This window comes from Charadrius vociferus, unplaced genomic scaffold (assembly GCF_000708025.1).
Source record: "Charadrius vociferus isolate BGI_N301 unplaced genomic scaffold, ASM70802v2 scaffold404, whole genome shotgun sequence".
Classification (NCBI taxonomy): domain Eukaryota; kingdom Metazoa; phylum Chordata; class Aves; order Charadriiformes; family Charadriidae; genus Charadrius; species Charadrius vociferus.
In genome coordinates, this window is record NW_009648443.1 from 846,779 (window position 1) to 866,323 (window position 19,545).

Below are 19,545 nucleotides of genomic sequence, written 5' to 3' on the forward strand. Positions count from 1 at the left end.
GGGCAGCTTCACAAGGAGCCAAGGAGAGCACAAAGAGCGGCAGCTGGCTACCGAAAACGGCAACGGCGGCCCTACTGCGAAGGCCCTCACCGGGGCCGCGGCGCTGGGTGGCCAGAGCCGGACGGTGGGTGCCACGCCAGGAGCAGCGCCCGGGACAGCGGTCACCGGCGAGGCCAAGCAGGAGCGGGCAGGCGGCGGCAGCCCGGGAACGCACAGGGTCTTGTCCCTGGATGCCACGCTCGCCCCCCGGGACCCCCAGGCTCCCGGCCAGTTTGGGCACCCTGTTGCAGTCCCTGACGGTAAACAAGAAGAAGCAAAGAGTAGATGGAAAGAAGGAAACTTTAACGTCTACCTCAGCGATCTGATCCCCGTGGACCGAGCCGTCGCGGACACCAGGCCCGCCGGGTAAGACCTGCTTCCCCAGCAGTAATATCTGCTTGCTGGCTCCGGGGGGGTGCACGGGGTGCACCGCGGCCTTCGCTTCGTGCCTGCCAGCCAGCCGCGAGGCGGCTCTGCCTTTCCAGGTAAGAGCAGCTTGTTATTAAACATAAAACCGGGCAGAGTTTGCAGATGGTCTCCAGCCCTGCTGTCCAAAGAGGCTGGGGCGCGCGAGGCAGGCGATGGGGCTCGGGCCTCTTTGTGCCTTAAAGCACTTTGCCCGGTTTACCGTGCACTGTTTGGTATCAATATCCACGCGTTTGGCTCCGGGAGCGCTCCTGCGCCCCGTCGGCTCGTCTCGGCAGCAGGAGCGCCCCGTGCCCTGAGGTGCTGTCCCACCTGTGCCCCACCACTGCCCTGCCCTGGCCGCGGAGCCCCGCAACAGCCCCCCTGCCGGAGGGCCCGCCGGGGCTCCCGGAGCCTCCGCAGGAGGTGAAGCCACGCACTGAGCACCATCGTGATTAACCAGCACACACCGAAGTGCAGCCAAGGCAGTCTGGGGAATTCCCCCGGGAGCGATCCCTTCTGCAGAGCAGTGGCACTGCTGCCCTTGAGCACCGCCGTTGGTACCCACCCTGCGGAGGCAGCTCGGGGGTACCTGGACCTGTGGGCGCACGTGGGGAGGGACGCAGGGTTTTGGTGTGGAAAACTGTCATTCAGTTACAGCTGTCCCCATTAAATGTGTGGCTGATGGCGCAAATCTCAGTATTGCGCTTCAAAAAAGACACTCCTTCCCCATAGTCCCCGTAGAAAAGAAACGGGTGGGAATGTGTGGGCAGCGCCGACGGAAGGGGTGCAGGGCTGGAGGGGTCCCTGTCCAGAGCGGCTGTGCCGGGCCACTGTGGGGGCGGTCCAGGGAAGGCACTAGTTCAGGTGAATAGTGGGTTTGTCTTACACTCGGCTTTTCCTGCTGCAAGCACCTCTCGCTTGGCGGGGGGAGACCTGCCTCACACAGAAACCCTCCCGTGTCCCTCTGCCCATGCTCGCAGGCGATGCGCACGGTGGGATGGGAGTTGTGCCATGAGTTGTCCCCCGGGACAGGGCACAAGCATTCCCACGGTGCTGTTGGTGCTCGCCTGCGAGCCGAGGTGAGGCCCTGCACGGCAAGGAACGGGAGAGGGGAGGAGGGAGATGGTTAGGACTGCTTTCGGCAGGCAGATGCCAGCTACAGAGGCCACCTCTGCACAGAAAAAGAGCCCTGGCGGCTCAAAGCCAGGACTGCGTTTGGTCTTCGACAGCAAAGCCCTGGAGCAGTGGAGCAGAAGCCACGTCCCAGGAGTGCCGGCAGGCACAGCCCGCGGTGAGGAGTGACGCACCTGCCTGGGAGGAGACGGCATCGCTGTCTGGGCGTCACGGGGAACGCCTTGGCCAAACAGGGGCACGGCAGAAATCCGGCTGCAAGGGCCAGCTCACGGCAACTGCTGTTGGCAGCTCTCGGTGATCAAACAGCACGTCACTTTCTGCTGGAGTCTACCAGTCTCTCCCAGTTTAAAATCCAGTTCCTCTTGTGATCTTTGCTGGAGTGCTGGACTAGACCACTGAAATTTGGCAAAGAGGAAACTTGTCACAGCCTTCAAACTTCAAAAGGAGACATGTCACAGCCTTCCGTGTGCAATGCTTGCTGCTCTCCGAGCTTTACCGACCGTGCAGGTGCTTGCTGAGCACTGTACCTCTGCAGAAACGCCTGCAGGAGGAGTCCCACCAAGGAGGAGCGAGATGCTCAAGCCGGGGGTGGCCAGGAGGCTCATGCGGAGCTCATCCTGCAGACCCCGGTTTAGCATCCCTGCACCCCATTCCAGCCGGCAGTGAAGGTCCCTGCGTGCCTCTCACCTCTCCCCAGGCTGCCCCATAGCCTCTCTGGGGCAATCAAGTTACCCGGGTTTAGACAGGGACCCAGATCTAAGGTGACATTTTCCCAAAGCAACTTTATCTGCCACTTCAGAGCCTACATTTTGCTGACTTTCAGGGTGATGTCAATGGAACATAAAGGCTGTGGACTATTTTTGTTTAAAATCCTGTTTAGGGGTGGAATTTCAAAAGGGTTTGACTTCTACTTAGCATTAGTTATATATATTAAGTATTAAATGTGAATATATAAAAAATATATATGTATGTACATATACATATATAGTTTGCAAAAAAATGGAGCCCAGACTCACACGGGACATAGCGAAGTATCTTTAGCTGGGGGTCAACAGTAACAAACCCATTTCTCTCTGCCTAGAAGTCCTACTTTTTTAGGCAAGAAGGGAGAAAAAGATGTTCCTCAGTTTGAGGTTTCCCATCGCCCTCACGCGGATGCTTTCCAGCTGCCCGGGGTACGCGCAGGCTTTGGCCAGGAGCCCGTTTGCTGCCAATGAAGGGGCTAAAGAGAGAAGTCCTCTTAGCAGGTACTGCCTGGCTGCGCGCAGCCTTTACGGCGTGAGTCCCGGCTGCGCTTTGTCGGCTGCTCTCACCTCTCTCCCCGTGCATTGAAAGCTGTCTCCTGCCTTACCCATGGCCTCTGTCCCTCCTTCCCCCATGAGCTGCCTCCTTGGGTTCGCTGTAGGAGCAACTACAATTCATCTCTTTTCTCCTCGTTTGTCTTTCCCTTGTTGTCCTGTCTCCTTCTTGCAAGCCACCTCCCCAGCAGTTCAGCCCCTGCCTTCTCTCCCTCGACGCCAGAGTCCTGCCAGCATGCCCAGACGACCCCCCCGCGCTGCAGAGAGGTCCCATCGCCTCGGGCCAACACCCTCGTGGTTTCCAACCAAACCACATCAAACGGCACATCTCCTCCTGGCGGAGCCAGCCCTGGCCACTGCCTGGAGTGAACCAGGCTACAGAAGGAAAAAGGAAGACACGTTGCAAGGATTGTGACGGAGAGTAATTCTGGGGTTATTTTTACTTACCCAGAGCACTTCTGATTAGCTGCGAAGCTCTGAAATACCTCTGAATTTTCTTCACAACACCACATGGTCTGAGCTGTGCGGTGCCCTGGCATCAGCGTCTGAGCCCGCACCAGCCGAACCCGAGGGGCTGTTCATTGAGACAGAAGTCAATTTTCCATATGCTATCATACGCCTGTCCCTCTTTTCTGTCTCTTGTTGACAGCAGAGCGAACAGTGGTTTTGATTCACCGCTGAGAAATGAATTTTCTGCATGCGCAGATAGGCTGGTGCCTGTCCTGCCTGCAGGAGGTCTGCGCTGGAAGGACAAGAGAGAAGAACCTGCTATCAGACTTGGGCTTGTTGATGAGAGAGAGAAAGCAAGTCCCAGCAATGCGTGTGTACTGGGGGATGAGCCGTCGGGTCTGGGGGAAAGGAGCGCTCTGCCAGGCGTTCTGCAGGCCCGGGGATCCGCTCGGGGATGGGGGAGCGGAGGGTGCCCCGCTCCCCCCGGCACGCAGCACAGTGGTGCTTGGATTGCAGACGGGGGATGAGAAAAGCCACTTGTTGACCTTTTGTTCAAACACTGAAGGGACAGCCCTGACCCGGCTGTTGCATTTTTGGCTGTCACAGAATGAAATGCCAAACTCGTAGATACAGGAGAAATTTTATCGCTCCTGGGATCCGCCGAGGCGTGTCGCTGACTGTTGGCTCGCAGCCCCTGCCCGCGGGCTCGGGGCACGGCTGGCCAGGCTGGGGCGGCCCTGGGAGCCGTGGGTGCTCAGGGCGCGAGGGACGGGGTGCTCGGGGAGCGCACCCACCAGTGCCGCTGCACGTGCAATTCGGATGCTTGAATGTTTTCCCGTCTGCCTGGGTTAGGTGCAGAAGTCGGACTGGGCAACTTCCTCGCTGTCTGCATGCTTGGCAAGTTGCTGTGCCAAGTAACCCTTCACAGAAATGGCCGTTTCCCTGCGTTTTGAATGTAATACCCATTCTTTTTTTCCAGCAAGGCTATCTCACACAGCCCGGCATCCCAAGCCCTGCGTGCGCTCGCAGCATCACAGGATCCCTTCCCCGCAGGAGTCCCCAGGCCAGTGGCACAGAGCTGGCATCGGCCTCGCTCCCCGGGGCCTTTGCACTGTTTGCTCACAGAAAGGGGATATTATCGCCCAGGTGTAGGGAGTTAGGAAGAGGTCCCCATTAGAAAGGAGCGAGCGTACCCCTCTGCTCCTTCTCCCCAAAAAATCCCGTTGCAGGGGTTTGCCTCTGTATTTCACATCTGGCAACTCACCCCTCCCGGCACGTTTTCCCAACAAACCCTAAGGCTGGAGATTTTCAGGAGTGCGACTGGCAGTCGCCTGTGAACCCGTGTTGCTGTTGCAGGTGCTCCGAGCAGCGGGTTCACGACGACCTCCCAACCACCACCATCATCATGTGCTTCGTGGATGAAGTGTGGTCCACCCTCCTCCGCTCCGTTCACAGCGTCCTCAGCAGATCGCCTCCACACCTGATTGAAGAAGTCATTTTGGTGGACGACTTCAGCACCAAAGGTAGGTGAAGCTTCTTCCACCTTTATGAAACTAATATCATTTGAGGCCAAAATACAATTTTTTCTCTGTAATTCAATTCTGAATAGTAGAAAGAAATCGCATTTTCTCCTTGCGATGTATTGAAGTGCGTCCCCAGCCGGCACTGTTATCTCTGCAGGTGAGGGGGATCAGAGGCCGATGGGCGCTGGGGGGTGGCTGTGGGCGATCGAGGCTTGGCAGCTGCCCAACACCCAGCCAGACGTTATCATTCACGTCTCTCCCATCCCCAGTCACTCACTTAAACAGCTGCCACGTTTACAGCTGTGCACTGCTCAGTTACACTCCTGCGCTGCTTCACACGTGTGCCAGAGGCTGGCGGAGGCACGGCACTCCGGGAGCGCCAGGGAGCTGGGTCCCCCCAACCCACGCCTCTCCACGTGTCCTGGCTCAAGGGCTTGTGCCTTTATAAAATAGACGCTGTCACCCTTCTCTGTGCAGTTTCCAGAGGAGTGCCCCGTGTTGCGGGTGCTGGCGGCAGTGAGGAACAGCGCGTACTTCCCGGGTTGCTCAGAGAAGGGGGTGGTTGCAGTGAAAGCAGTGGTGAGCCGGGCATCTGTGCGTGCACGGGGGCTTTGCACGTGTACTCACAGACATTTCAGATGATATCGAACCTCTGCTTTGTAATGCTTTGGCTCTCTGCTGACTTCAGCCCTGAAAAATTTAGGAATGATGTAATTTTCCAACTGCTCATTCTTCAGGGAAAGTGCTGTCTCAGGCAAACTTCAGAGCTCATGCCACGCATACAGAGAGCCTCCAATGCCACAAGACAATACGTGCAAAAAAGAAGGAAAAAGACTCAGTTTGCTCATTTTTAAAATAATTGTTAAAACACATTCATGCTATTTCCCTTCAAAATCATCTCTTCAAGTTTCCTCTTTGCTTTCTCCCTGTGGCTTCCCTTTCTACCTGCTCGTTACCTGGGAAAGCCTGGAACGCTGGGTTTGCAACCAACAGTTAGAGTGCGGGGGAATTACGGAGAGCCATGCTCGGCATTGCTGTAATCCAGGCAGCAGCAGCAATAACCTACAGCAAACATGTCCACAAGCGTTTCACCTTTGGAGCCTTTCAAAGCTTTTAACGGGCTTTTGAAAACAAACAGTTATATTCTTGTGGAGAAACCCAGAGAGTATCAGTGAAGCCCCTCGGTGAGGGAGGTCGGGGGAACCTGCAGACCGAACGATTTAAGTGGGTGGCTGTCTCCAAATGAAGCACATGGACAACAGGACAACCTGAAAAGTAGAGATGTGCCACAGCAAAGCCTCCTGCAGTTTAAAACTGGGCTGAGTCTTTAAATGCGGTGCTTAATACTGAGAAATTTGTAGAGCACAAAAGAGAATATTTTTTTTTAGCTGGTTTGGATCATGAACCACCCAAGTCAGGCCACTGGGGTTTCACACATGGCCTGTCACCAAAAGCCCTGCACTTGCTGCTCTCCACTTCCATGTCTCCTGCGTGCAGCGAGTCACCGTTCTTGCCCAGCACCAGGTACTGGTCCACCTTTGCTGCACCCGCTGGGTTTGTGCCAATGCAGATGGTGCCTGCTGTGCAGGGGGTGGGAGATGATGCCACCACCCGCAGCCCCATCCTTTGGGGGAGCAGAGCCAGGGCAGCCAGGCAGCCCTTGGCGAGCACCCAGGACCAAACTCCACACCCGTTACAGAGTACTGGGAGACACATCTCCAACAGAGATTTTAAAATTCAGCATCTGAGTCGGGAAGGTTCCAGGGAGACCTTAGAGCCCCTTCCAGTGCCTAAAGGGGCTCCAGGAGAGCTGGGGAGGGACTCCTGATCAGGGAGGGGAGCCATGGGATGAGGGGGAACGGTTTGACGCTGAAAGAGGGGAGATTTAGATGAGGTATCAGGAAGAAATTCTCTCCTGTGCGAGTGGTGATCCCCTGGGGCAGGTTGCCCCAAGAAGCTGTGGCTGCCCCATCCCTGGAGGTGTTCAAGGCCAGGTTGGACGGGGCTTGGAGCAACCTGGGCTGGGGGGAGGTGGCCCTGCCCAGGGCAGGGGGGTGGGACTGTATGACCTTCAAAGTCCCTTCCAACCCAAACCATTCTATGATTCTGTGAAGTTCATCAACTTCAGCCTAAACATGCTGGCACTGACACACTGGGAGTTTCACTGGCGAGCAGGCTCAGACTGTGATGCCGTACATTGGAAGCCCTGCAGCTGTGCCCTGATGTTTGTGTGCCAGACCCAAGGACCCCGCTGTGTCCTGAAGGTGCTTCCAAGGAAACTGCCCACTGTTTTTCACCCTGGAATTGGGTGTAACATGGGTAAGTCAACCTCACCTTCTCCTTCTCTGCAGAGTACCTCAAGGAGAAGCTGGACAGATACATGTCACGGTTCCCCAAAGTGAAGATCCTCCACCTCAAGGAAAGGCACGGTCTAATACGGGCCAGACTGGCAGGAGCAGAGATTGCCAAAGGTAGGACAAAAGCCATCTCACAGCCCTGCCTGGGCTCCCCTGGAGGTGCCGATAAGCTATCTCTGGCACTGAGTTTTAGTCCCCTCCCAATGAACTACAGGCATCTTTTCCGTATGCGAAGTGTGAGGGTCTGACGAGGGGATGAGCTATGGCTTGTCTGGCCCCTCTGCACAACCCTCAGCAGTCGAGATCTCCAGCCATGGCCAGGCTGTGTCGGCACCGACACTGCCATTTCTCCCAGAGCCGCCCCGCTTCGCTCTGCAGGCCGCGATGGCAAGCAGTGAGACATGCTCTGGGCTACAGCTGGGAGGGTTTGGGGACCCATGGAGGGTGGTGGCACCATCAGCAGCTCCCCGAGCCTGTGGGGAGTGGGATGGAGACTGGGGACCTCATGCTGCCCTGGGCTTTGCTACAGGTGCTGTCCTGACCTTCCTGGACTCGCACGTGGAGTGCAATGTGGGATGGCTGGAGCCGCTACTGGAGAGGGTCCGCCTGAGCCGGACCAAGGTTGCCTGCCCCGTCATCGAGGTCATCAGTGACAAGGACATGAGGTAAGGTGGCTCGCACCCCTTGGAAACCCAAAATCTGTGCCAGTGGCTCAAGCAAACCCTCTTACTGGGACCAGCAATGTGTTAACTACAGGAGGACACAGGTCCAGACCTCCTAACTGGCCTTCAGCAGCATTTCACAAGGGATACGTAACCTTGCTGTATTCCAGAAATTCACATTAGCAGTAGATGTGGCCCCTTCATTTATCGCACACACCTTTTCCCTTTTTCATGACTTTTAGTACATGAAGAGTATTTCTGATGAAATTTGTTAAAATCCTGTTTTAATTATGTACAGATATTCATCTTCACTCATTAAGGGTGACATTTCAATCAGGAATGTGACTCAGAATTAGTCATCCCCGTCTTTTCCCCGTTTAGTTACATGACCGTGGACAACTTTCAGCGTGGGATTTTTACTTGGCCAATGAATTTTGGATGGAGGCAGATTCCACAAGAGGTCATCGAGAAAAATAAAATCAAGGAAACTGATATAATAAGGTAAAAAAAGCAAAGGTGAGAGCTCTGTGGACCAAAGTGTTAATAATTTAGGAACAAAGGCTCCGTCCAGGACAAATGTTGTCCCTTCGCTTATAAGGAGGACAGGGGCATTGGCCGCTGTGGGCAGTCACATCACCAGACACGGGCACAGCCCAGCAAGCCTTTCTCACCGCTCGCGGTACCGCCAGCATTTCGCCAGTGCTGCCAGGATCAGGGGACGTACCGTTGCATGTTTCCCTTCCATGCCAAATTACAGCTTTCAGGCTGGGTAAAACCACCCAAATACTGTCTTATTTTAATGTTGCATCTGCCCATCTGCAGCAAAGTGACACCTCAGGTAGTCTTTGCTGTCTCTGTGAGTGCCAGCTCAGGCACTGTCCCCAGTCATTTAGTAGCCTGCAACTTCTCAATGATTCCCTCGTCAAAGCAAGGGGAAAGGGACGGGTGCTTCCCCACCAGCTGACGTGCTGTGTGGCTTCTCTGTTCCCAGGTGCCCAGTCATGGCAGGTGGCCTATTTTCCATCGATAAGAAGTATTTTTTTGAGCTGGGAGCATATGACCCTGGGCTGGATGTTTGGGGAGGTGAAAATATGGAGATTTCATTCAAGGTACGTCACTCTGGACAGCCTGTCCTGCACGGCTGTGTCCCCGACAGACTGGCTCGGGTGATGGGGCTCAGCCCCGTGCTGGAGACCCCGTCCCTCCTGGCAGTTTACTTACTTCTCTGCTCCTCTTCTGGATTGCACAAAGCCAGCACCCAACAACAGTCCATGTTTCTATCAAAGCAATCTCTGTTTCTCAGGTCTGGATGTGCGGGGGAGAGATTGAGATTGTTCCGTGCTCCAGAGTTGGACACATTTTCAGGAACGACAATCCTTATTCCTTCCCAAAAGATCGGGTGAGAACAGTGGAGAGGAACTTGGCCCGTGTTGCGGAGGTCTGGCTGGATGAATACAAGGAGTTATTCTACGGCCACGCTTACCACTTAGTCTTGAAAAACCTGGATGTTGGCAACCTGACTCAACAAATCCAGCTGCGAAAAAAGCTTCAGTGCAAAAGTTTCCGGTGGTACCTGGAGAACGTCTACCCAGACCTGGAGGCTCCCCTGGTTAAAGCCAGTGGACTGGTATGTACCCAAATGACTTGCTGTCCTTCATTTAAACATGTTTTCAGTGGCTGGCTAGACACTTGGTAGCATCTCTTTGGAGTCCCCAGTACAAGGAGGACATGGACCTGTTTGAGGGCGTCCAGAGGAGGCCCCGGAGATGCTGGGAGGGCTGGAGCCCCTCTGCTGGGAGGACAGGCTGGGAGAGTTGGGGGGGGTTCAGCCTGGAGAAGAGAAGGCTCTGGGGAGACCTTAGAGCCACTTCCAGTGCCTAAAGGGGCTCCAGGAGAGCTCGGGAGGGACTCCTGATCATCGAGGGGAGCCATAGGACGAGGGGAAACGGTTTGACACTGAAAGAGGGGAGATTTAGATGAGGTATGAGGAAGAAATTCTCTCCTGTGCGGGTGGTGATCCCCTGGGGCAGGTTGCCCCGAGAAGCTGTGGCTGCCCCATCCCTGGAGGTGTTCAAGGCCAGGCTGGACGGGGCTTGGAGCAACCTGGGCTGGGGGGAGGTGGCCCTGCCCAGGGCGGGGAGGTTGGAACGGGATGGTCTTGAAGGTCTCTTCCAACCCAAACCATTCTGTGATTCTGTGATCCTGGTACGCTGTCTCTTAGTTGCTTCCCTGGCATTTGGTAACATTTTTGAATATTTGGTATGTCACAGCAGTCTGGATCCTGCAGTGTTTTTATCAAAAAGTGGGTCACAATGCCAAGAGCCGGTTCAGCGTTTGCACACCAGATGGGCTGCCCAGGGAAGAGCGATGATGCCTGGGGAAGAGCGATGCCCGGGGAAGAGGGATGCCCTTGGCGGCAGGGCGGGCAGCGCAGGCAGGGCCAGGCAGCGCAGGCAGGAGGCGCAGGCAGGGTCTGTAGCGGGGCTCTGCCGCCAGCAGAGCGCAGCAGAAAACCGCTTTTCGTGCGCGCTGCCAGCCAGGGGACAGGGCAGCGGCCCCAGTCCCGGCGGTCCTCCGGTGAGGGTGGACCGGCGCCTCAGGTGGGGTCGGCGGGCAGAACGCACCTTAAAGGCCATTTTGGGTTAAATCCTGCCTCCGCAAGCCCCTGGCTGGCTGGGCGGCTGCTGAGCGTAGCCGGGCCAGGTTCCACTTCTTCAGCATCCCTCCAGCTCCACACCGGGGAACTCGTGTGCTCTCTGGCACCGGGTCCTGCTTGTGCAGCTTCACCAACATGGAAGAGTGAATTAAACGAGAATAAAATGTGAGTTCTGAATTTGGCCCAGCCCTCAGCCTCAGCAGAATATCACCTGCTGCTTTGAATGTTCAGAAACCTCAAATATTCTGCCCGGAAAAGATACAACGCTGTTTGCAAACTGGTTATAATTGCAATAACAAATGGAAAATACCTGGTTTGCCAGAAAAATTACAGCAATGCCAGGAATGAAAACTAAAGGGTTTGCTGCCTCCCCCACATATGCCGGTATCCTGGCGCTGCGGCCAGAGCAGCACTTGCCGAGAGGAGGTGGCCGGGAGCCGGTGACCACAGGGCTGGCACAGCTCAGGGAGCAAGAACAAGAACTGCCTGTCCCTCTCATCCCTGCCAAGATGTGTGGCCTCCAGCTACTGCACTGGCCCTTCTGGGAGCCAGGAAAAAGCACAGCAACCATTTGGCCGCGTTTCAGGCTTGTCTGCGGGCCAAGGGTGTAACGTGAAGGTTCCCCATCCCAGGGATCCATAGGGATCAGGTCTGGCTCTCTGCTGGCCGCAGACGGTGCGATACTTTTGTGATGGAGCCGTGAAGGTGTGGGAGGGTAGCGGTGCAGAGAACATGGGGAGGGATGCCGTGCTTCCTCTGGGTGGCCTGTCTGCACTCTTGGAAAAGCTGTAGGAAACTGCTGGTTTCAGGCACTTGAGTGGATTATGAGCAGTGGATCCATTCGGACGGGTCCGTCTATCTCGGTGTGACAGCAGCGGCCGGTCACTGCTGCGAGCCACTGCAAGCATGCGAACCGAGGGCTGTCTGCTGGGGCAGCCGCTCCAAAATCCGTACGGCTGAAAGCCCCTGTCCTGCGTCACCTTCCAGAAAGCCCCGTTTGGATCCGCCTGGAGGCATCAGTGAAACAGCAGCTTAAGGGATGTTTTTAAAAAAGAATTAGCAGAATAGCCTTGAGAACATAAAAAAATTGAAATTTCTTGAGAAATACTCACTTTTTTAGCTCATCTGTTTCAATCAGAACAATAAAACTTCTTGTCAAATTCTGTGCAAAGCAGTTAGACCATATAGAGACACCTCGGTTTCAACTGAACCAAAACCCTAACTTTTCAGAGGTGTTTGTGAAAATTTTCAAGATGTTGCCTTGCTTTGTCTTGATTCGGGCCACCTGAATTGCTTTTTTATCTTCATTCTCAAAATTTAATAGGGCAGAAAATCCGTTTTTCAGCTAGCTCTGCAAATTCCAGCTGTGCTGAACACTATCCAGAGTTACTTGTGAACTATTTTCTGAATAGCCTATTTAATCACTGGGATTAATTCATAAGTTCTTCAGAAATTCTGAAAGAAGGAGAAGGAACGACATTTGCAAGGAATCAGAGATGTGAGCAGCCACGACTGCCGCACTGCCGGGGTTGCCTGAGGAATCGGACCCTGCCACTGTGAGTCCCTGCAGCGCGGTGGGCTTCACCCCAGGAACAGGGGGTCTGGCAGAGTTCAGCCCAGCGTTTGCAGCTTTTCCATGTAATCTCTTGTGCTCCTGAGCGAGCTCTGAACATGCCGTACCAACAGCATTAAGAGAACGCCTCTTGCAGAGCACGCTGCGTGCAGATGCTGGCGCGGGCCCGGCAGTGGGGGGATGGCTCACCGGTGGGGGACTGCTGCAGGGAGAACAAGCAAAGAGAAGCGGAGCAGAGGAGCAAGAGCCTGATGCTCCTTCACAGCAAGCTAGGAGCTGAATCATAGAATGGTTTGGGTTGGAAGGGACCTTGAAGGTCATTCAGTCCCACCCCCCTGCCCTAGGTTGCCTCCCACCAGCCCAGGTTGCCCAAGGCCACCTCCAGCCTGGCCTTGAACACCCCCAGGGATGGGGCAGCCACAGCTTCTCGGGACAACCTGCCCCAGGGGCTCACCACCTGCATAGGAGAGAATTTCTTCCTCATACCTCATCTAAATCTCCCCTCTTTCAGTGTAAGATAGTTCTGCCTCATCCTATGGCTCCCCTCGATGATCCAGAGTCCCTCCCGAGCTCTCCTGGAGCCCCTTTAGGGACTGAAAGGGGCTCTAAGGTCTCCCCAGAGCCTTCTCTTCTCCAGGCTGAACACCCCCAACTCTCCCAGCCTGTCCCTAGAAGAGGACATAGTGATGGGACTGCTTCCCAGGGCCAGCTGCGGGATCCACGCTGGGCAGCTGGAGCCCAGGGCCCCGTGCCTCATCTAGGATGGACCACCAGGCTCCTGCATCATCTGCACACGGCGGCTGCTTGGCATAACGATGGGAAGGGATACTGCAGTTGTTAGTGTTGGGAGCTGTTGTTTTGGTTGGGGATTTGCAGAATAGGAACATTAGCTATGTCCAAAAACAACCCAAAAAAGAATGTGTCTCATCCAGCCTTGAACTTTTCTGGAAAGGGCCAGTTTGAAACTTCTTCCGGTAGAAAAACACATGTAATGGACCAGATGTGCATTTACACACTCCTCCAAAGACTATGACACATCATCTCTGCTTCGCTCAGTTAAGCAGACTGTATTAATCAGTGTCCTGTGAACCCAGCAGGTTAACTGCAGTGTAACAGCCTCCTCTCTTTCTTGGGAATTTTTCTCTAAATTTGCATTTTGTTTCTATTTTCTAGCTTGTTAACATAGCCACGGCAAGATGCATCACTGTGGAAAACACCACTCTAGCTTTTGAGGCATGTGATGTTAACAACGAGGTAAGCACACCCTGCACACTGAGGCTGTAATACTGTTTTTCGTGCACGGCACAGAGCTCCTGTACCTCCCCAGGGTGACCTGCCCCCTCCCCAGGAGGGAACACAGTCCGTCCCACTGGGGCACACGGCCAAAGGATGCCTGGAGCAGCGAGGGGCAGGAATTCCCTCTGTTTGCAAAGCCTGTAGCCAAGCAACAACCCCAGAACCAGAAAACTGGTGTGGAATAGGAGAGCTTGCTCACACCCTGCGCCTGCAGGTGAGGTTGGGGAGAAGTGTTTGAACACAGACCAGTGTTCTGCGTGCCGCTGCAGAGCATCCAGCCGCGCTCTGTCACTAGATGGGAGGCAGCCGCTGCGCACAGCCTCTCCCTTCCTTTACAGGCAGTGTTTCTCGGGCAGTTCCCTGCTGGTTGCTCACCGCCTGTGTGCGGACCGAGGCCCCTCGCATAGGAGGGATTTTGCGTTGGCAGCCGAGTGCCAGGGCACAGCCAGGGGAGGCGGCAGGGCAGGGGAGCGCACGGCGGTCGAGTTTGGGCTTCTGCGGCAGGAGCCACTCCTCAAGCCTACACTGGGGCCGTCCTGAGCTTTTTAGCTCTGCAAGTCCGTAGGAAAGCTCTTCCCATGGATCACGGCTTTCCTCATCCCTGGGTCCCAGGGAGGGCGGGAGGAAGGCAAGGAGAGCCTCTGCCAGCTGCTTGGCAGCCCTGCTGGGGTAAGGCGAGCGGGTCACAGCTCTCCCCTGTTCCTCCTCACAGGACCAAAAGTTCAACTACACCTGGCTGAGGCTGATCCGGCACGGAGAACTCTGCCTGGCCCCGGCTGGCGCTGCAGGAGCACTGGGACTGCGCCGCTGCCAGGGCCACAGCCGCAGCCCCACGTGGCTGCACAGGTCGCTGGCCGCCTTCCAGCCAGAGCTGGTAAGTGAAGCGCTGGTGAAGGTGGCCCCACCGCTGGTTTGGCTCAGTGTGCCGGCGTGCAAACTGATGGGCAAGGTGTGCCGTGTACAAGGGCCATCTGCTCCCGGCTTTGCCAAAGCTGTCTTTTCACCTGAAGTTAAGCATTGGTGGCCGGGCGCGGGTCCCGCTGCCTTTCCTCTTGGGGACAGAGGTGTCCGCACTGCTGTCAGGTTCCGTCAGTCCGGGTGATGTGCAGCCCAACTCCCCGACACGGTGTGTGGGGCAGGGACGATGCCGGTGGTGCCCGGGCATTCGCTCCAGCGGGGCTCTGCTGCTGCATGGCAGTAACAGAACGTCTGGGTTTTACATAGAAACTGTCAATAGCACTTACATGGAGATTATTTGATATTGATTGGCATTCAACTCACAGTGGTTTTTTAAAAGAAAGCATTTATGAAAGGGAAGAGAATGGATACTTGCATTTATTACCGGCACTGCGAAAGGCAAGAGAGTCGCAACTGTCTCTCCGTCAGCCTGGTGTAAGTAGTTGTGCAAAACGCTATGAAATGGCATACTTCACATTTAAGAAAGAAATAGTCTTAATTTAAGAAAGAAAAAATGTGGCTGTTATACGCTCATCATATCGACAAGTTCCCATTCCTCTTTAGTTTGAAAAAACCAAACTCTCAAAGCCAGAACGCCGCAGCGCCGAGGCTCACAAAGGCCAAGGTGTTTTGTGAAAAACAGATGAAAATTGTCATCCACTTAGGAGTCCAGACAGCTAATCAGCGCGGGGGCAGTTTTTGTCTCTTCTTCCAGCCGGAGCTCCCCTCGAGCCCCGCATTAGACACGTTGGGTGCTCTCTGCCGGCACAGGGTCCTGGGCAGAGGCGGCTGTGCCAGGGATGGCTGTGGCGGCCCCGGGCACGGGCACTGGCACGGTACCTGGGGACAGGCGGCCACGGTCAGTACAGGGGCACCAGCCTTGCCTGGTGCCAGCAGTAGGACAGCTGAGGAGCAGCTCCGTGGCTGGTGAATGCTGGCTGAGGGAGTTAGGATGCTTTACCTCCTTCTGATGTCACAGTCATTGTGTCCTATTAATGATGTGAAGTGCATTTACTACACGAACAAAGATCCAACTTTTGCCCAGACAACTCTGCGTGTCATTTCAGGAGTATTTCACCTGGGTGTTAACCAAACGTTCATAAGAAACGCTGCAGTGCTAGGCGGTGACACAAAAGTGTCCTTTACCTTTGGCAGCATCGCCTTGCTGGCCACGAGGGTTAAGCAGATACAGCCGAGCAGATGTGAAAAGCAAAAGGATGGAGATCGCTCAGACTCTTCATTCTTTCAGAATTCAGTTTACTGCCCCAGCATTTGGACTTCATCGCTGAATTACCTAACATCCTTTTCAGCGCAGTAAACGTGCTTTGAGTTCATCAGCCAAGAAACTCCAAAATATGGAAATCAGACTCCTGCCATACGTTCCCCCGTATTGCAAATACCATCTGGAGTGATTTCCTTTGCATGGTAATTACCACCCGGACAGCGAGAGAACTAATCTTTCCATTTCCAGTGGACTAAAAGCCACGAAGCAGAGAAGGTATGGCCTGATCCTGGCTCAGCAACAGGCGCAGGCTTTGGATCCCACCCAAAAGTCATTGTAAGTCAGCAAAGAGATCTTATGTATTAGGGAAATGTGAAAAAAAGGGCACACCATAAAGAATTGAGCTTTCTCAGTGGGAAAATGGAGCTGCTGCTGCACATGTCCAGGTACCTAAAGTCCTCTCTCTCTCCCCTGCAGACGGACCACATCGTCTCAGAGCACCTCCAGCAGCCGGCGTGCTTGGAAGTGGATCCCTTGCACAAAGCCCTGAGGGTAAATGCCTGTGACTCCGCAAATCCTTATCAAAAGTGGCAGTTTGGCAATTACTATGCAGACTGAAGGGAACACAGTTGAACCAGAAATGCCGTGTTTTCATCTTGTGAATTCAGCAAGGACATCTGTGTGACTTGTGACAGCAATTAGAAAACTGGAGGTTCATTTCAAATTGATAATTGAAATCCGTCATTTAAACCAGCATATTGAGAGATCAGAGTACCAAGAGCAGCACATCTGGTTTAAAGATGTCTGAAACAGGTAGGCGTGTTTTTCCCTCACTGTGGAAGACTTTGGCAAAAACTCAAATAATTTTCTGTATTATTAAATGGAAATATTTTCTGAAGTCTCTCATCCTACCGTAAGCAAACCTTCATCAGTTCCCCCTGGAAAACAGCATAAGCTACAGAAATACTTCCAGGGCTCTGTAGTCTGTAAACAGCAAATTGGGCTTCTTATTCTTCCCCGGCCTGAGAAAATGGAAGTTTATTGACCAGCGCATTAAAAAAATCCATCCGACATGCCCCTGCTGGGTCTGGCCGCAGGATCCTGCCCTGTGGGACCCGTTGCCTCTGACAGATGAGTATCAGGGTTCCGTTAGGGATCGATTGCCTATTGAAAAAGCCTTCTTTCAATAATGGGAGGCAAATGGGGGTCGATAAGCTGCCCAGCCAACGGGGTAAAGCGGGGGCTGCGGGAGAAGCGAGGAGCAGCCTTGCCTGCATGCTGCGGGCAGCGAGGACGCGCGTGCCCTGCTTTGCTTGGGGGTGAGAGGAGCCGCCGCGCAGACGCACCGTGCGCTCATCCTGATTCTTGCCGGTGGTGTGCACCAGAGCCGCTCGTTCCACGGTGGCCGCGCTGTCCCCACCCTGGGGCTGCCAGGGTCCCAGCCGTGTCCCCGAGCCCCCATGGCTTTTTCTGGGCTCCCCAGCGACCGCTGCTGCTTTCCTTGGCCCCCGGCTGGCCGGGGCGTTGGGTCGTGCTGGTGCCTGTGCCAGAGCCCAGTGATGCTCAGTGCAGCCCCGAGCGGGGAGGCTCGCCCTGCTCCTGCCTGGGCTTTCCCAAGGGAAGCTTCACCTGCCGGCAGCGCAGGCCAGGCAGCTCTCCCCATCACGGTGTCCCTTACCATGGCCACAGAGACATCTCACAACCCGAAACTTCTGCCTGGCCGGCACTCGGGATGGATGGAGACGCCTGCTGAGCCCAGCGAGGGCTTCGCCCCAGCCAGGGCCGCAGAACACAAGTGTGTGTGCGGGCACACACCCTTCACGGGAGCCCTTGCAGAGGGGAACACGGGACCTCAGCTGGCACCAGCCACTGGCGGGGCTCCGCACGCCAAAAGTCCCCCTGAACTTACCGCCGGGGGCATGTTTTTTTCTTACCGTGAGATGTTTAATCTCTAAAAGCCATCACCGGTTTTTGAAGGGATAGATTGAAGGGATGGGAGACTAAATTGAGATCCGGGATCTGTAAGAGGATTCCTCCCCACGTTCCTGTTAGCGGTGGCCACTGTGGGAGGTTGTTCCCCGTGCGCTGCGGTGTCGCTCGGGGAGGGCAGCGCTCCTCCTGCCCCGCTGCCCTGCGCTGGGGCCAGGGGCTTCACCAGCACAAGCCTTGGGGATATGCCGGGCTGAGCGTCGCACACCATTCTCACGCCGCTGTCGGCCACAGCCGAGCCTCCACCATCCCAAAACACCTCGTACCTCTCCTTTGATTTTTCGGAAGGCCCGGCATAACTTTACCGCTCACATGGTGGATCGGTGCTGACAGCATCTGACAGGCTCACTCTGCCAAAATACCGACTGGCCCGACAGATTTTCCCGGCTGGCTCCTATTCCACCTGTCTCCCCGATTTTCTCTCCCCCCTTCAGCACAGCTAGCCTGGGGTCACCATCAGAAAAATGACACAGACGTTGTTTGTGCAGTCATCTTTTATCAGGGAGCGTGGATTTCAGCAAAGTCTCTTTGCTGACATTCAATCACTTGTCACTGAGCAGGCACCAAGCGGCCGTATGTCACGGCCACGTCCCATCGCCAGGCTTGTCACTTGCGCGCTGATGCCCCGTTTCCACAAATGCTCACTTCCATGTCGGTATCTTTTGCTTAAAGACCGGTGCGTGCCTCCGGGGCTGCTGGCAGCGCGCTGTGGCCCCGCTGTTACACAATACTGAGACGCGTTCGGATTGCACCCGGCAGCCTGGTCTGCCAGAAACTGCCAGAAACAAGAGGGGTTTTTCCCGGCACGCTCGGCAGACGCGGCAACAGGCGCCTCGCTCCTCCCCCGTGAGCTGCCCGCTCCTTCTGCCGTCCCCGCCGACGGCGCCGGGGTTTGGGGACCGTGGGGTCTTTGTAAGCGGTACAGAAAGGCAGGCAGGCACCGCGGGTGGGAAGGGCCACGGCTCGGGATGGGAACGGGAGCCGCCAGTGTTGGCAACAGGAAACATGCAGCTTTTCTGCCCGTGAGCCAACAGCTCCCACGCTGTGGCAGCGAAGGACGCAGCATGTCTGTGCCTCCATCCATAAGTGCCCCAAATCACAGTGGCGACGGTTGGAAGCCCTGTTAGGGCTTTTTTGAAAAAAGAGTTTCAAAAAAGGGAATAAATGATAATAGATGAAGCTTCTTCCTCTGAACCCCGTGTGTTAACTGTCTCTGACCGATTCGGACCGTTTCCAGGGACTCTCCTGCCCCAGGTACTGCCTGGCTGAACCACAAATCATCACCCTGGGAACAACCTTTAAAGCACCGGTTTCCCCCGATTTACGGCTGTGCTTCGGATGCCCATTTAGTGCGCTGTTAGTGCAGCGATGGCAATAGCCGGCACTGGCTGCTGTGCCCTGCTGCTGCTGCAGATGTTGTAGCAACTGGCATGTTTCTGCCAAAAGGGTTTAATTCACATTCAAGTTGAGCCCACAGCGCTCCTGGAAACCCTTCCCAAAGGCGAGACAGCCCCGGGCGGCACTGTCCGGAGAGGGTGGAAAGGCATCACGACCCTCCAAAAGGCCTCAGTCCCTCTCCTGTGTGACACCTGCCCTCATCTGGCACTGTGGAAATGGAGAAAATCTATTTTTAGGTGAAGGCCAGGTCAGTAGTTGCCACGTCCTGGAGCTGTGTGTCCTAATCAGCATCCTCACCGGCTTTTCTGCCTGAAAATGCCTCTGTTCCAAGTGGCAAATTTTCACGTCTTTGCGTCTTTAGTCTCTGCCGGGCTCCACCACGCTCCTCATCCCACCCACTGACCGAGGGCATCCGCGTCCCACCGAGAGCTGGAGACACAGCTTCTGCCCGTTCACTGCCTGCACAGCCCTCGTCTTCCGTGTGGCAGGAGGTGGTAGGTGGTAGGCCCATCTCTGCCGGGGAAGCGTCCGGCCGAGCCCCCAGTGCCCAAGCACCAGGATCACCCCTTGTGCTGCCGGCGGG

General features: G+C 55.4%; 1 protein-coding gene across 1 annotated transcript in view; it reads left to right on the forward strand.

Moving 5' to 3' along the window:
* Positions 1 to 16,193, forward strand: part of GALNT5 (polypeptide N-acetylgalactosaminyltransferase 5) — a 19,796-nt gene extending 3,603 nt beyond the window's left edge. Inside the window, exons 2-11 of the mRNA XM_009885475.1 lie at positions 7 to 405; positions 4,686 to 4,852; positions 7,204 to 7,323; positions 7,739 to 7,874; positions 8,253 to 8,372; positions 8,863 to 8,980; positions 9,175 to 9,498; positions 13,274 to 13,354; positions 14,109 to 14,270; positions 16,053 to 16,193. Coding sequence (XP_009883777.1) covers positions 7 to 405; positions 4,686 to 4,852; positions 7,204 to 7,323; positions 7,739 to 7,874; positions 8,253 to 8,372; positions 8,863 to 8,980; positions 9,175 to 9,498; positions 13,274 to 13,354; positions 14,109 to 14,270; positions 16,053 to 16,193 — 1,768 coding nt within the window. The remainder of the gene's footprint in view (positions 1 to 6; positions 406 to 4,685; positions 4,853 to 7,203; positions 7,324 to 7,738; positions 7,875 to 8,252; positions 8,373 to 8,862; positions 8,981 to 9,174; positions 9,499 to 13,273; positions 13,355 to 14,108; positions 14,271 to 16,052) is intronic.
* Positions 16,194 to 19,545: the final 3,352 nt, after the last annotated feature.